At 46.1% G+C, this 17592-nt stretch overlaps 1 protein-coding gene across 7 annotated transcripts in view; it reads left to right on the forward strand.

The window, feature by feature from the left end:
* Positions 1 to 17592, forward strand: part of VPS13B (vacuolar protein sorting 13 homolog B) — a 3421660-nt gene that overhangs the window by 3284018 nt on the left and 120050 nt on the right. For all 7 annotated transcript variants that reach the window (XM_069621427.1, XM_069621422.1, XM_069621424.1 and 4 more), the window contains one exon: positions 17098 to 17216. In XM_069621427.1, coding sequence (XP_069477528.1) covers positions 17098 to 17216 — 119 coding nt within the window. The remainder of the gene's footprint in view (positions 1 to 17097; positions 17217 to 17592) is intronic.

The following is a 17592-nucleotide window of genomic DNA, read 5'->3' on the forward strand; positions in this document are numbered from 1 at the left end:
GCATGGCCCTGCCAGTAAAATGCAACTCAAAATATATCTAAAATGTTACTTTTGCGTGCATGAACAAAAGAAATATTTAATTTTGATTTCTTCCTACGGACTCAAGTCAGTTATAATATCTTGTTTTCGACCAAGTAAGGTGCGCGTGCATGTCTGAATTAATAGTGCATGGAAACTTCCTTTGACTTTTGCGACGTGGATTCCCGAAAGTAAGTACTTGCCTGAAGGAGATTTAGTGTTTTGTTTGAGACATTAAAGCAATTGTCATGCGCCTGGGAGTAGCAATTTCATTCTCTTCATGAAACTCATTGTGCGTAATGTAGAATGAAATACATTCAAAACTACGTTCTGCTGTTTATCATTCAACTCCTGGGAAATAACAATATAGCTAGCAGGAACTTCTCTTTGAGCAAGGTTTCCAATTTAAAGGAAAAAGATGTAAGAACCACTTTTAAATAACAGAAAGAAATGCAGTTTCCAGTTTAAAGCTCAAAAAGAAATCACACCGGGATATTGAAAAGAAGATATCTTGTTTACGTTTGGGAAGTCCATCTGAAATTAGAAAGTCATTTAAAATTCCTCTCAGCACCTGTAGAGGGATGCAAAGGTATTTATTATTGTTAAGGGGTGAAAAGGTGTGCATTGTGTGTTAGAGTAATAATAATTATTTTTTTTTGTATTCCCCCTCTCTGTAGATATTCCCCAGTGGAAAACAGTGAATCTGTTGCCTTTTTTATTTTATCCACTTCCCCGTTCCACCAGGAATTTTTGGATTTCAGCTGTTAGACTGATCAGTTGTTGACCATACATCTTGGGGGATCTGTGGGGTTCAGCAGCTCCCGCGGGCAAGGAAGATCAGGACCTGACACAGGCCCCTGTTCTTCGTCCCAGTGCTAGACTGGCCGTACGAGAGTGGTGTTTGCAATAGGAAGTGTGCACTACTCTTAGTTGCCTCTTCCTCTTCTCAGTATTTGGTGGAAGACTACAGTGAAAAATGGGATAAGATTGACAATATCCCATGATGACTAAGGGAGGGTCAGGTAGGTCAGTGTTAGTGAAAGGGGGATAACATGCTTCGCCTTAAGGTACCCTCTCTCCAATCTCCAAGGACCCTCTACCCAGGTGATCCTCCTTCGCTTGTCCACCATCATTGTTGGAATCCAACAGACATGGCCCTTCCGTGACCATCCGAACAGAGGATCCCTGGGGAGCAGTTGTGAGAGTACCTTCAGGTTTCTCACAGTGGCGAGACTGAGATATTAATGCAGCCAGTCTACCTGTTTCTTTTTGTGGCATGGCATTTTATTTTGGCCATCTATGATAAAGTAACTAAGCAAACTAAACATTTAATAGTATCCTTAAACAGTTGGATACTGCAGTCCCCTGCGCACCTATGATACTGTAATCAGTCATTCATTTTAAATAAATTCAATCTGGTTGATAGATTGTATATTCAATACAGTTAGATAGAAAAACAGTAAACATGATAAGCTCTTCGTCATAGAATGCTGTGGTAACAAATTCTGTCCAATGATAACTCTTGAACAATTCTGTTTATTAATTCCTTCCTTTTTAATAAATTTGCTCAACGCGTTTCGCCATTGTATTCCCTTCTTCAGGAGCTATCATTTTCTCCATTCTTGTTCGGTTTGAATGATATAATAATATTTACAATTAGATATCAACAATATCTTGTTGAGTTTGTTTCAAATAAGTACTATGCAAACATTTCTATTTTACATCAAGTTATGACAATATTATCTTAACTTCTCGTATATAGAGACCTAATGGAATTCTCAGGATCAACTTTACATAAAGTTTTCTATAACGTGATCTTCCACTTTATCCACTCTGAGAAATTCTATTAATAAAAGTATCTGTATTTGAAACGATATAAACAGTAGCATAATTGAAACTAGGTGTAGTCTTCGATTGTTATATTAAACACTTAGTGATATGATGTAAGTCATTTATAACGCACCTGTGCACAAGTGTTTCTAGGCGCGATAAGACAAGGGAGGGAAGACAGAGGGAGGAAAATAAAAACTATCTTACTAGTCCTTATGACATGCATATCCTACAAGTGTGACAGCATCAAAGTACAGGGTGGAGCAAGAGAGGGAAGTGCCAGGGAGAAGGAGGGGTTGTGCGATCAGGGTAGCAATTCTCTGAGCAAGTGCAACCAGTGCAGCACAGCTCGGGTTAAGTGCAAGGAGGCAGGGGACTGTAGATGCTACAGTTACAGCCCCTAAGTGGTGCTTTGAAACAGTATTTACTTGCTGTATAGGCGCCTAACAAGTGAACAATAAGTAAATTAAAAATAAATAAGTGTGCAGCTGCCCGGAAGCAGTGCAGGGGAGACTGATCATGGAGAAGCCTTGTACCCGTTGTGCTCAGAAGGTAGCCAGGCAACCAGTCGGTGCGGCAGACAGGTAGGTCAGCGGGGGGCAGAGAGAGAAAGCAGAGGAGAATATGAAGGACTTGAGCTGCTTAAGGAACTTCGGGTGGTCCGGCTCAAGTTTGAGAGGGCATGCCATTCCAGAGGGAGGCACCTGCAGAAGAGAGAGATCTACCCCCACTCTCTGCCTAGCTAAGCGTCTGACCCTCAGAGAGTTGGAGATAGTTGAGTGGAGGGCTCGAGAAGGAAGGTATTTTGGAAGAGAGAGTTGGATGTAGTACGGGCCCAGGCCCCTGAAAGCCTTAACAATTCTACAATCCAATGTTGAACAAATAATGTACCTCCTAGCTTGAGAAGATTTTCACTTTTATTTGAACAATCCAAGGGAAAGCTATCGAAATAATAATAAAGGTCTATTAGTTGGAATGAAGTAGATTGAGTTACCTATTCTAATTCCTTAGGTAAATCTAATATCTTAAATGCTCATATAACTTACCTAGATATTTCTACTTGGCCACCTGGTGTGTAATGGCATTTTGCTGTACCAAAAAAGTGTCAGAGTGGTGTCTATATAAATAGATGCGATTACGTTAATGTAATGTAGCTTGATAACATCATCACATGTCCGCGATGGTATTGCGCTTACGTAACCAACGTGCTATTCTACGTTAGCTTCAGCCTGCAATTTGATGCAATACCTATTTTTTAAACGCACAGTGGATGGGTGGTTGGATGTAATTCAATTTATAGATGTCAATTTAGAGTCTGAAATCAAGTAAAGTTGATTTTAAGATCGCCATGCACAATGACATCAGCACGGACACGTGCTGATGCCATCACGATACGTTATATTAACGTAATCATGTCATCATGAAAATAAATTGGGAAATTCTCCTGTGCACTGTTGGTGAGTTGCATCTTTTGATTTCTGGAATGGAATTACACTACAAAACCAACTATCAGGCTTTTTGCCCAATTCTTTTTCACAGAATGTGTGCTGTATAATGCACCGTTTTAACCCAGTATTCAAAACATTTTCTTAGGGTCTGGGAGGCAGAAAACCCCCAAACCTTCCCGAACTCCCTTTGGTTGGTTTGGGCTTCCTCGCTATGCTCTGTCGCTCTGGCATATTTATGGAAATGATTATGCCCCTCCAATTAATAAACTCGCCAGCCACCACTGCATAAGTGGTTGGTGGGTAAATGGGTATGAATGTGCGCTTGCATGGCTTGGGCCCAGGCACGGGGCATTGGAGCATGAACGTTGTCTTACACGTTTTACTGGTATTTTTTGGCAAAGCCAACTTGTTGAATATTATTACTTGGAGGAGGGTTTGGGGTGTGAACTTTGTCGCACAATGAGATAGACAGAATGGGCATTTCTTTCTGTGGCATGGCATTTGTTACTAACAAAGGGGGGAAAACCAATATGATGTGTGTTCTTACATGAGAGGTTTGAGGGCACTTGTGCAGTCTCCAAGTAAATGTTTTCTTACTCTGGAATCGCATGTTTTACTGGTGGTAAGGGCAAAGTCAACATGATGAGTGTTTGAGATGGCGGGTGGAGGCTTGCGTGCACCCAAACAAAGAAATGGTTCCTTACTGCAACATTGCATGTTTTACTGGCGTTGGGGATAAAGTCGACATGAAGAGTATGCTTACATGGTGGTGTGGGAGTTGGGCAAGCATGTGTGTGGCAGCAATAACATTTTCTTCCTGTGGCAGGAGATTTTTACTGGCATTAAGGGCTAAGCCAACAAGAGAATGTTAGAACATGGAGATTCTGGCATATACTGACAGAGCCAGCATGAACATGTTTTCTTGGGGTTTAATTACTGAGACTAATGTTACTGCCACGCACAGGGTTGGCTGGTACAGGACTCGGGACTCGGGAGCCAGGCACAGTCCCCTTGTTCCTATGCAAGGTGAAAGACTTGATTAAAACGCACACTTGCATCTTTCATCTAGTGCAGTGCGCACCATGCCCATGGAGCAGCATGATCATCAGATGCATTGCGCGTGCGTGGTGGTCCAGGCCCCTCAACATGGCTCACAGTCGGGCCCTCCCCATTTTGTGTTATGCCACAGGACATGCCATCTCCATGATGTGCGTTTTTTTCTAAGAAATTGGCCGTTGAGAGCGATAAACTTTATCTTAATTTGAAAACCTGAAATGCTCCCAGATGTTACGGTGTGCAACGGCATCTTTAATCTCCCTTGTGCATTTTTTCTGTTTGTGAGGTACCTAGCGTCCGGAGCTTGAACTAATTGTCCTGTACCACCTGGAGTTTTCTGAAATGGTGTTTTTTTGTCGTTACTCACTTTTGCTTGATTTAGATTCTTAAGCTTTCTGTTTAAAGTAAAGTCTTTCCACCTCCCTCAATCAAAACAACTTGATTATATTTTAAGGTTGTGTTGCATTTCATCTGTACTGAAATAGTGATCGCCATTAAAGGCCCAAAGGCTCCTCAGATCGCAGTGCCAATGTGTGCTCATGAATACACAGTGCTCTGCAGCAAAAGTATTTATGACTTGGCCGGTCTTTCCCAAACGGCAGGCGTTTGGCTAACCTGCGCAAGCAGGGCTAGACTGCTAACCAAAAAGAGGGCCTTTTTTTCATAGTGGCCCAATTTGCTTAAGTGTGGGAGACACGTCTTAGGTCCTACCCCCAAACATCATTTTGTTACTTGTTTGCCCAACCCAATATGCCCTATCCCGCTTACTCCTCACCAATGTATTAGCCCTCTGAAAACACGGACTCGTCTCACAGTCACTAATGGCTCAATTGCTTCAGGTAATCTTCATTACTTCGAGTCCGAATCGTCCTCGTCGCAGTCCTATTCTCATGAGGCTTCATCGCGTGAGACAGACTTCTAGTACTTCCCTTTCTAATCAAACGTTTGGAAGGAACCCACTGCCCTGCGGAAGTCTTTTCTCCATGTTTGAGTATTCTCTCTTCTTTTTTAAAGGAGCACCCGTCTACCTTTGGGCATGTTATGATTTTCAGCTGAACGAAGCTCTGGGTGGGAGACATAGAGGGAGGGAACTAAGGACTGTGACGAGGATGACTAGGACTCTGAGTAATGAAGATTCATGGTAACTAATCGGCCATGACCTCAACCGTCTTCCTTATCACATGAAGACTTACAAAGCCCCTCACCATACAAATGGAGCTCCACACCAAAAGTTGTTACACACGTGTGCACCACATGGTTTAGTGGAAACACATCATTGATTTACTGTAACCAACATTACTGAGCCAAACTGGGTTTATGCGGCCCCTCCCAATTACAGTTTATGGTGCTTTATAAACGTGGAGGGAACAGCCCAGGTACCTGCCTTGCAAATGTCCTGAATTGAGGTTCTGTCTAACTCTGCCCAAGTGGCAGCAAACCTCCCCCTGCCTCGCCCCCTGAGATGGATTTACCTTGGATTGAGATTGGAAGAGGAAAAACAGCCTGTCGATATGCAGTAGAGATTGCCAGCTTAATCCACCGACTAATTGTGGAAACAGATGGCTTAACCCCTTGTTTAATAGGCACAGAGGTAACCAAGAGAGAATTACCCTTGCTGATGTAAATGGAGAGAGCCCCAGAGACATCTAATGCATGAAGCTCCCTTTTCTCTAGAACTTACCCTGAAGGGACAACATGACCTTCGGGCCAGAAGGACAGAGGGAAACACAAAACAACCTTATCTTCGAAAAATTGGAGTTATGGCTGCTCACATAAAAAGACTCAAAATGTCCATCCCTCTACACAACCCAAGGTGATAGCAAGACGAACGGTTAAGTGGGAGTTCAGAGAGTGGCTCAAACGGTTCTTCTGGGAGGCTCCTGAGCAGAGGTTCCAAAGGGGAACAGCAGGATGCATCGAAGACCACCTATGATAAACACTTTGCAGCAGTTTAATCGCTTGGCTTTTCTACGCCAGTTATGCCTGAATGGCAGCAACGCCCCAAGTGGAGTGGAAAGGTCTGAACGGCAGCCCACTGGCCTCTTATTGTGGATGGGGACAGGTTCATAAGGAAGCTATCTCAAAGGAAGTCCATAATCTGAAAGGGGTCTATGGAAAGAGGGGAGGATCCCTTCTCTTGCCACCATTTATAAAAGTGTTGTCAGTGCCACTGGCAAACCTCCAAAAATGACGGTTTTCTCAGTTCCTTAATACAGAGAGCCACCCCCCTTGGAGCAACCAAGCCCGCAGAGCCCTACCCTCTCAACATTTGGCCAATAAGTTGAGAGTCTGGAATGCTTCTTGTGTCAACAGAGCAAAACAAATAAGGGGAGGGATCAGAGGTAGGACCCATGCGTCTTGTTTGCAAGGGGTTGAGGAGGAGCAGAAACTAATGCTGCTGGGCCAGAGAGGGATGATCGCTATCACCAGAGCCCTCTCCACCTAAATCTTCTTGAACACCCTTGGGATCAGGGGAATAGGAGGGAATGCACAGAGCTTCTTTGTTGGCCACCGTAGGGAGAAGACATTGATCCTTTATGTTTTAGGCGATGGGGAGGCCGTGACAAAACGTGGTAACAAGTGGTGCTGCTCAGAGACAGAGATCCACTGTCAGTTCCTTGAACCACTGATAAATGTACTAAAACAGTGAAGGCCTGAGCTCGAATTGGACTGATGGGGAAAATGTCTTGCTGAGGAGATGTATATGCACATTCTCTCTCTCAGGAAGATATGCTACATTTAAGTAAAGAACCGCCCCCTCTGCCCACTGAAAAATGTGCCACTCCACTGCCAACAGGGCTTTGGCCTGTGTTCCCCCTGTCGATTAATGTAGCTCTTGGTTCCTGGTTGTCGGTTTGTACCAGGACTGCTTAGCCCAGAAAACAAGGAGCAAAATGGAGGGGGGCTCTATAAATTGCCATCAACTAGTGCCAATTGAAGGTCTGGAGAGATTCTAGGGGAGCCCATCTTTTCTGGACTGTTGCATCCTCTGGAGGTAGCCCCCGACAGCAAATGGCTGGCATCAGTGGTAGGTACCTTGCATGCTTTTGGGACAAGGGGAAGCCCTTGTCAGAAGACGACTGGGATCTAGCCACCATCTGAGACTGACCCTGAAGAGAGGACACCCCTTCTCCCTCGGCCAAGGACCAGTAGGCTAAAATGTGTAGAAGCATGGGTTTTAGATGAGCCTGGGGCCAATAAACGACCTGGGTGGTAGCCGCCATATATCCCTCGGTACTCTTTTCCATTGCCTGACGGAGGGGAGCTCCAGAGACAGTAGGTCCCTCAGTCTGGATTGGAACTTCACTATCGTTCCTCTGGGAGAAATACCCAGCCCAGTACCGTGTTGAAATGTGCTCAGATGAATGTCATAGACTGAGCCGGCTCCAAGTGACACGTGTTCCAATTGATGATGAAGTCGTGATCTTGGAGAAATTTGCACACTTGCCTGACATCCCTTTTAGCCTTAAACCACTCATTCAAATATGGAACCACGAAAATGTCCGTTGCATGGAAAACATCTACAAGTGTTGCCAGGATCTTTGCGAAGACCTGTGATATTGAATCCAAGCCAGATGGTATCACCATAAACTGGTAATAGGTTCCCTGGTAGGCAAAGCTCATGAAGGTCTGGTTGACACTTTTCACAGACACATGTAAATAGGGATCCTGGAGGTCGATGGCTGCCAGAGAGTCCTCTTCGTGCAGGAGTGGGGTGATCATAACTCAGCCACCATGTTGAAGGGCCTGAAGGCTATCTTCTTGTTAACCTGCTTCTGGTTCGGTACTGGGCGGAATTCCCCTGAGGGCTTCTGAACGAGGAGCAGGCTGTGATAACTCCCTTGTCCATATTCTTGACATAGTACCGACTTGATTGCCTTCTTCTTGAGGAGAGCTTGAATTCCCTTCACCATTGCCTGCCTTCTGGCAGGATCCTTTGGGTAATGTGTAAGGGCTACTTCGGTGGACAGGGGGCTGGTCACAAACTCTAGGGCGTATGCCTCTTTGAGAGATTGCAACACCCACTGGTCCAGGAAGGATTACTCTCACATCTTTGCAAATGCCTCAGACCAGCCTCCTACTGGACTCTGAAGCTCCCCAAAATGTGGATAGTCATGACTTCAGGGCCTGGAGGAGAGGAGCATGGGGATTGTTCAAGGATGATCTGATGCTCGACCTCCACTTCTCCCCCTAAAAAGCTGTCTGCTCAGAGACCCCCTGGAGCCCATTTGCTGGCCATCTGAGAGGAACTCCCCTGCACCCTGGCCGGTCTGGTGCGATACCGTTCCTGTCCTCTGCTGAAAGTTTCATGCGGTCATCCATTTGAGGCCTGTAGAACTTGGACCTCAGGAAAGGCAGGTGGAGATGGCTTCTTTTTTCCAAGGCCTCATCCAGAGTTGTTAGCGAACTGTTAGAGTGGACCCTGTCGTGGTGGCCGAGGCACAGAGTACATCAAAAGTCACATCCGACAAAAGTTTGCATTGTAATTCCATTTAGATGGAAGGGTCCCCTTGCCCCTGGATGGCCACGAAGACCTGTTTAAAGTCCTGCTTCAATGTTCGGGCAATATATGCCCTGTAAGCTCCAGTCCTGATAGCAAAAGTGGCTGCTGAATATGCCTGCATAAAGGACTGGGTTAGAACGAGTTGCGTCTTCTGATGGAACTGGAGTTTGAGACAGGAGATTACATGCCAATGAATCCACCTTGGATACCGGTGGTAATTACACCTCCAACCCCACAAGCAAAGCTGGGCAATACTGGTTTGTCCATGTCTGATCACACTTTGACAAGCAGGACTTGCATAGCCTCATGAATCAGGAGACCGTTAGGATCTTTAGTTACATAATCCCTGAACAGGTCATCCTCTTCTAGTGCAGGTGGCGCCAGTAGGTCTAGTGTCTCCCTTATGTTGGTCGGTGCCACCTCCAATACCTGCCCCTGAAGGTGTATGGCCCTTTTTTGTGCCGGTTCTGGTGCCACAGAGAGGGATTACTCTACAACAGCAGCCTGAGCCAAAGCGTCTTGCTCTTTAAATGCAGCCACTATGGCAACCGCATTCAACCGCTAAAATGACCTTCCTCTATTGACATTGCAGTGTGCTGAGCTGGCCCTTCTGAAGGCACAGTTAGGGAGCCCCCTGCACTCCTCGGTATCATGGTGTGTCTCTGTGCATTTGCACTGTGTAGGGTTCATGCTGCCATAGGACGTGTATCGGCAATGCTGCCATTGCCTGGATACATATCCCGAGAGCTCTAGCTCATCCGCCTCAAAGCCACCTTGAGGGCATATGCCATAATTGCCCCAGGGCAGAGGGCCTGCTGCAGCCGACTCTGTCAGGAAGCCAGAGTGCTGCACTCCTCTGTCTGCCCAAAAGACCATGAGGACCAGTGATGGAAGTGAGTGGGAATGGTCGGGACCAGTGTTCCACTACTTTTCTTTTTTGCTGTTTACTATTCCACTACTTTTTACAACCATATTCACCATTCTATATAGCGGACTTGTCCATTCATGCCCCTCTGCAAGTTAAAGTTGTAATAGCCTTAGTTACTAGTCACACTATTTGAAAGCCCTGGCCGCAACACTTGCCACATGTTGCACAATGCTTCCACCTACCCTCTACTCTGCTGAGACCAGAGTTCCACTACTTTTTTTTCAGTACACTTTTACCACTGATGAGGATCCAACCCAATCCTCTGCCTGACCTGCCGTGCAGTTCCGCATAATTCTGCTGGGCAGACGGCGTAATCTATACAACGTGGGAGCCCAGCAGTGCATACACATAGTACAAACTGAACAACAGCATCATACATCTGATCACACTTATCTGGTCTTCCTGCTGGGAAGGGCATGCGCAGCTCGCTCTGCAGAAACAGAAATAATAGATCGGGTGGTTGGTCAGTCCTTTAAATGAGCCAGCCGGGGCCGGGCCCCAGCAGTCTCCAGAAAGTGGGCACCATGCCATGGCAGCCTGGCAGGGCACTTTATCCCACCACGGCCGCAACCGCGATGGGAGATGCACCCGCCATGATCAAGTCAGCAAGCTGGGACTGACAGGATTGCCACTGTAACTTCCTCTCGTGACCCTTCGCGTGGCTTACAACCCCCCCCCCCCCCCCCCGCCAAGGGTCACGAGAGGAAGTTGCAGTGCCAGGCCAGCCCTGGTGAAAGGGTCTGCGCCTGCGGCGTGCTGCTTGAATAGAAACGTTGCCATTCTTAGTGTGTCTTTCTCACTGGAAATTCACTCACTGCACGAGCCTCTTACAAGTTATACTGCAGGACCTACAGTCTTTTTGTAAGAGGCTTGCGCAGTAAATTAATTTCCACAAAGAAAGCCTTACTGAGAATGGCAACGTTTCTATTCACGAACATAGACGTGTGTTACGCTGATTCTTTCAATAAAACGGTGTCTACAAAGCGCTCTGGGGGGAAGTGGGAATTTGAAAACTTGAAAACTAAATTCCCACTTTCCACCCGAGCGTTTCGTTGACACGGTTTTTTTCTGAGAATCAAAGTAACACACGTGTCTGCTCTGCATTAACATGTCTCGCCTGCAAGAGACATAAGGGAATCTGGGCTAAAGCTCCTGTTCCTCAGCATGGAAGCATTCTGTGAGCTATAATCCGGGGCCGTGGACTGCTGGGTGACCCTGTACCCTACTGGGGTTTCCTCGCTCCTTCACTGCAGGGAGAGAGGTGATTATCTGGGCTCTGCAGATGTGCCTGGCTGAGGTGACCCCATTAATTTACAAGACCCACAAAACCAACTGGTTAGGCAGTAGCCTCTAAATATACAATGCATGAAGGTGTTATTATTCATATATGCACCAGCACTATGTTAGACAATACCATTAAATGCACACAACTTGTATTTGGAAATGTTGTCCATGACTCCCAGAAAGGTACTGGGTGCATCCATGGTGACCCTAGTGGACAATATGCATTACCATCTGAACTGCGACCATGTTATTTGAAAAGTACTCTTTCCTCTCAGAACTGGGAGCTGCACAATCTAGGGTCCAGCCATTGGCAAAGCCTGGAATTCTTAAGACAGTGACAAAAGACACCCACGGCTGCATGCAGCTCTCATGATCTGGGCTATTCCTCAGGACGGAGCTGGAAAGTGCAGGGCGAGTAGGGTTTGGTAACAGTTTTATCCCATGTGGATCTTGTTCTTACACCAGTGTGGCTGTATGTTCACGTTGCTCTTTATGTAGTGTCTTAAATTAAATACGTTTTGACAACCCAGACCACTCCTGTGCCTTCTCTTACATGTGTTTCTTTAGGCCACGTCCATCAGTTCTTAGACCACGCCCACCAATTATTACATCACTCATCTTGAAAGCCACGCCCCCAAATGAGAGCCCCCTTTTCAATGTCTTACCCCACTAAAAGCTGTGGTTGGGGCCTTCTTTCAAAATAAAACCAGAAAATAATAAAAGAAGGTGAAAGTGCTTGTGCAGGGCAGTTGATTCCTCCATGTCTGATTGGGAAGGATAGTACTAGAAGTCTGTTTCATGGGATGGAGGATCATGGGATAAGGTCTGCGACTGAGAAGATGGACGAGGGCTAACTATGTCATTCTTTACTATTCGTCACTTATTTGATGTGTGTCTTTTGCAGGTGAACGTGAAAGAAAGCATTACCTGGGAGTGCTGCTGGTGTGTTGATTGCATGCCGGGCACAGGTTTTGGCTAGTGCACAGCTTTGCTCACTGTGGCCCGATGGGTAGTGACTGCGCCTGGCATTCCGTAATGCCGCTGTCACTCACATGTGCTATCTTTGTTTTCTCACACCGCAAAGCCTGGTGTTTCGGAAATAATTCCTCCTGTATTTTTTCATCACGGCAGCAGCTCTGAATCCACGTGCACTGCTATCAGGAGAGTGATAAACAGCAGACCGCACGCTCTGAGCCCTGAGAGGAAGGCCTGTCCCTGGGAGCGGCGTGGACTGTGCACGTGTTCCCGCCCCACCCTATCTATCCCCACTCTGGGGAGGCTTCCCTTCCCGCTGTCTTTTTCTTTGTAAGATTGCTACTTTCCAGTTACTGTAAAGTAGTCAGCACTGGTGGTGGTTTTACGACGTCACCGCGCGACAGCGCCATTGCCTGGTGCTTCCGGCACTTAGCCTGTGAAGTCAAATCAATGTCTTCCACAAGGGGCTATGATTGGCTAGCAGCGAGCACATGGCCGTGTGTGGTCTGATAACCACCTGTTTTTCCTCACTCGCTCCATCAAAATGCTGTCAAACAAAGTAAAACTGCTCAAAGCTTCAAGTTACGGCTCAGCTTGTCACTTGCGTGGTGGAGAGGATGAGGATTAGAGCGCGTGAGATTATTTTCCCCTCCGTGCTGCCCAGGTGGAGTTTTATTTGGATTACGTCTTGCTGGTCATTTTGTTCTTACACCATATACGTTTATTTTACATACAGCATTCTTTATGCAAGTGCGTTTTATATTTCTTAGGCAGTCCTGCTCGAAGGGATTTTACAAGCCATTGCAATCATTGGCAGCAGTGAATCCGGTTTTGTTTCGAAGTGGGGTTTGAAGACAGGCTGTTCATGTAGATAAGATGGCTGACAATCAGGGCTGAAGAAAGCAACGAGATGGGGAGGGGCGTTTCCCTGGGTTCGATCAACTTGGTTTCTCCCTGGGCCCATGCTGTCTCTTGACCATTGATTGTGGGGTCACGTGAGAGCCAGTGAAGCACCCTGATGCCAAAGGCTCTATACGTATGTGCAGTATTTTGCCATTTTTCTTATATCGTTTCTTCCATACTTCTTGCCTCTCTGACAGGCAAAAAGCATTTCGACGCCATAAGATATGGCAGTAGGCGCCATACAAATGCAAGGTAGCATAGCAAACAGATTCCGTGTATGCATGGCGTGCATGGACAATATTCAGGTCATTGGATAAACTGACTTCTCAGTAGGTGCTTCCTGTAGTTTGGTGAGGCCTTCCTGCCCAATGCCTCTCCTAGCGTGTCATTGCAACCAGTGCTGCTTCTTGCGGGGCCGCTAACAAGGGAACAAAAAGGGCAATGGTGCCTTTGTAAATGTTCGGAAGGGGGGATGTTCGTCCCAAACCCCCAAGTGCATTTGGATGTGGCAGAGGCCTGGAAGTGTGCAGCAGGGGTTCAGGTAGGTTACGAGGGGTAAAGGGGTATCACCAGGGGTTATAGTGTGGGCAGGGTGGTGTATTCCTTAGCATTAAAATACATTGGGACTTAGACACCATCTTACATATTGGCAGCCATATTGAAATTGAGGCCAAGCTTCGCACTGCAGCAAGAGTCGCAGGCTGAAACACACACATGGAAATAATAAATAAGGAATAGTGGATAGGTTGTAACATGGGTACTGGTGAGAAAGACCGGAGCTGCAGAGATTTATAGACCTTTCGTTGTCTCTTGCTAGCATTCATACACCTGAAGGAATGTGCCCTGCAAGACCACAAGGGGGTTGGGAGCTCTCTGCGAAAAGCAATCACACAAGAAGGAGGGCACGGGCTTCCGACCTTCCCTGTCCCAGTTTTTAGTAATAGCACCCAGATGCCCCCCATCCTAAGTTCCCTCTGCATTCCAAGGTACCAGTCAGTCCCAGACCAACGACCCTAAAACTGTTGGACCCCCAATCGATCAAGAAAGATCAGAAAGCAAGGACCAGTTGCCTTCACCATAGGGCACGTGATTTGTGCTGCGAGGGGTAAAAACATAGCCAAAACGAGGCTGGGGAACTTTGGAAGGGCGCTGACGTGTCTGGAATCGAGCTGTAGTCGGTTAGATGCAATGAACTCGAAGTATCCTCTTAGCTCTTGTCTGCAGTATCAGGTGCACATCAGGTTATAGACAGAGTCTGCATTGTTTTTGTTTACATAATCACTAATTACTTACTCGCAAAGAGGAGCCCACGTGGAAGAAGGTGGACAGAAGGGGCTGGGACCAATTGCCTGGCATCCCTTATGGAGCAGGTATCCTATATATAGGGTCGCACTAAACAGCCATTTGGATTTGTACATTATGTCATTTACACCATCAATGATACTGTGTGCCTTCATAAAGTGTTGCTCTTACTGATTTTGCCAGAATGTTCTGTAGCAGCAGAGTTCCTTGCTGGCACACTTCTATTTTTGTGGAAGTAAACTTTGTTCTCCTTGCAAGAAGCGTACTGGGCCTTTTTCCCTAGTGGCTTGCATTTTTTATGGTATGAGCGTTGAGGGGTTTCTCTACATAATTGATAAATCATTTAACAGGAGACTTGGCTTTTTTGTTGACAATTGAATGGGCTTTGTGTAGCTCTGCAGTCTGCATCGCCTCTAAGCCATTTCTGGCCTGACCTGACGCCTGAACAATCCTGAAACGTTTGCTTTTGAGCTCCTTTGTAAAGGAGTAGTATTTAGTCGGGGTGCTGGTGTTTTCAGGGGGCCTGACTCCTATTTTGGTTCATTGAACTGTGAAGCTTCAGCTGCTTTCTCGGCGTATTCATGGTATGTGGAGTGGATTTTATTTGGATCAGGCCAAAGGGTGTGTTTGTGCAAACTAATTTATTTTGTTTCAGATACATGTCCATGCAGACAGTGCTGCAAATGGAAATAATTAACTGTGGGATCCCACCAACAACCTTCAGAGGGATGTGGGGAAAGGGGGTGTTAAGGAGTGGCTGGGGGTTGTAAGATAGGGGGGGAAGAGGCGACTGAGGAGATTTTTCTCAGCCCCCAATAAATAAACAGTTTCCTGTGATACTGCAAGCACGATAGAAAAGGTGCACATATTTAAAAAGCTGCACTTGTATATTTTCTGCACAGTAAAATCCTGGCAGGAATATTCACAAGTGCTCCAACCAGACGTTCTAGTAGTTTATTGGGTAAATCACTCGAATTTGGTCCTGATGACCAGAGTTCAAATCCCAGTGCCGGCAACACAAGAAAATCAATTACATGATTGAGCACAAATAGTTTTCCCGTATCCGAGACCCAGGGAGACATTTTTGCCAGATTTCAGATCCAGGAATATCCGGAATAGGACGAAATGTCAGAAAAAAAATTACCGACCCACCCAAAAGACCTAAAACACACACCACGAAAAGTTCTAACTACCAAAAGTTCAAACGTTTCATGGTATGTGTTTAGGTGTTTTGGTGGGGCCGGTATGACATTCTTTTTTTTTAAAAGGCTGCATTGGGCTGGCGGGTGTGCCCCACAACTCCCCGCTCACTGCAGTGAGCGTGGGGGGTTGCTGGGGACACGCCCCCCTCCAGGACAAAAACCCCAGAAATAAAAACGGGGGCTGCGGGCATATCCCCAGCAACACCCCGCTCACTATAGTATACAGTATAGCGAGCGGGGGATGCGGGGGACACCCCTGCAGCACACCCGAGAACAAAATAAAAACAAAAGAACTGCGGGGGTGTCCCCCGCAACACCTCGCTCACTACACTGTACAGTATAGTGAGCGGGGGCTGCAGGGGAAACCCCTGCAGCTGCCCGAACAAAACAAACACAAAAAAAAGAAAAGCACCCTGCGGCGCAGGTTCCCGATCACGGAAGTGAAAGGGAACTGGCGCTGCAGGGACACAACATGTCTTAAAAGGTAAGTAGGGTGTGAGTGGGGGTATTTTGGGGGTGTGGGTTGGGGTGTAAGTTTGTAGGGTTTTGAAATGGATGTTTAGCATGGGAAATGTTCGAACAATTTGTAGTGCGTACCTTTCCCATGCAAACATTTCCTTCGCAGGTTATTCCGCCTTGAAAATTTCATGTAGATCCGAATATCCAGCACAATGATCAGCTCTGTTTTTTTTTTTAAATGGTGCAAAACTAGCTGGGATGTAGAGGACTACAGTAAAACAGGGAGATGCAGTAAGAGGATGATTTAGAGAGGGGATAGAGGTAAGGGATGGGTTGGGTAAGATCCGCAGATGTGCACCGTTGCAGCTATATTTCTGTGTGTTTCCAATGATCTGATCTTCCTAACTTACTAATTCCCTGGTTCTGCATCAGTGATTTACTCAATTGTCTGCTTCTCTTATGAGTAAGGAAGCCGCAGTGTTGAGAGCGTAGTTCAGGGTTCTCCTGTAGTTGCGTTTTGGAGGCTGAGGTTTTCTGAGATGACTGCACTCTACTGTAGAGACACCAAGTGCTAGATGAAGTTGTCAGGCTTCTTTCACTCTAGGCTAGAGTCTCTAGCTGTCGTTTTCTGTGTTACCTGTTTTGCCAGGCAGCAGGACTTGGCTAAGAAGAGGTGGCAGACGAAGATTGCCTCCCTTCTACTTCCTGTTTCTCCTTCTAGGATCACGACAGGAAAGACAGACAGACATACATACACAGGGCCGGGACCATAGCTCAGGGGCAACGCTTTTGTCTTGTAAGCAAGACAACGTATAACACAGGTTTGAATCCCAGTCTCGCGCTTAGAAACTGGTCTCTAGTATTAAGCTTGTTATAAAAGCACAATTATAATTTTAATTCAACAGTTCATTTTTTGAAGAACATGCTCTTTCACAACAAGGTTTTAATATTCATCAGCTTCCCTTGTGGCTTAGTTCGTACCATAAAATTATCGTTAATAAAAATAAAAATGATTAAATCAAATGGCTGTTTAACAGCTCCTACCACTCCTGTCTCTATTCATATGTCTGTACAATTCTCGCAGTCTCCTTGTATGCCAACTTCACCAATACCTTGTCATTTTTGTTGGTACATCCTTCCATCGCAAGCTTTCTACTATTTGAATGGACTTTGCTTTTATTGTTCCAGATCGTGTTCCTGATTGGTTACGGCTATGTGTATGTGAACATTGACCATCACTGCGGCATGGTGGTCATAACTTTGGCACCTGAAGGAAGAGCTGGACCGGTCCTCACCGGCCTGAACAGGTGCGTTGCCACACACATGCTCAACATCTCTGCCCCGCTAGGAACGGGAAAGGCAAAAAGAAGTTATTGGGCCCCCGAGGTGCAGATCGGCCTTAATGGCTTGACATTTCGCGCTGCGTGTCATGTGTTTATCCCACATACTCCCCTGTGTATACCATTGCAGAACATGACAATCTGACTTCTGAGGTCATGTCGAACTAGAGTAAACACGGAAAGCCTCTAACAATAAACAGCTTTGCACTGCCCCCTTACAAAAACCTTCACAAGCTCAAGTTACCTTTTGGATGTGAGCTATTCCACAAGTGTGTTTTTTTTTTTTTATTTTTAATTCATGTTAACTGTTCATGCGGCCTTCATTGTGGCGCGGTGGTAGTCT

The sequence above is a fragment of the Ambystoma mexicanum genome, chromosome 5q (genome assembly GCF_040938575.1).
Source record: "Ambystoma mexicanum isolate Mex_15411 chromosome 5q, UKY_AmexF1_1, whole genome shotgun sequence".
In the NCBI taxonomy this organism is placed as follows: domain Eukaryota; kingdom Metazoa; phylum Chordata; class Amphibia; order Caudata; family Ambystomatidae; genus Ambystoma; species Ambystoma mexicanum.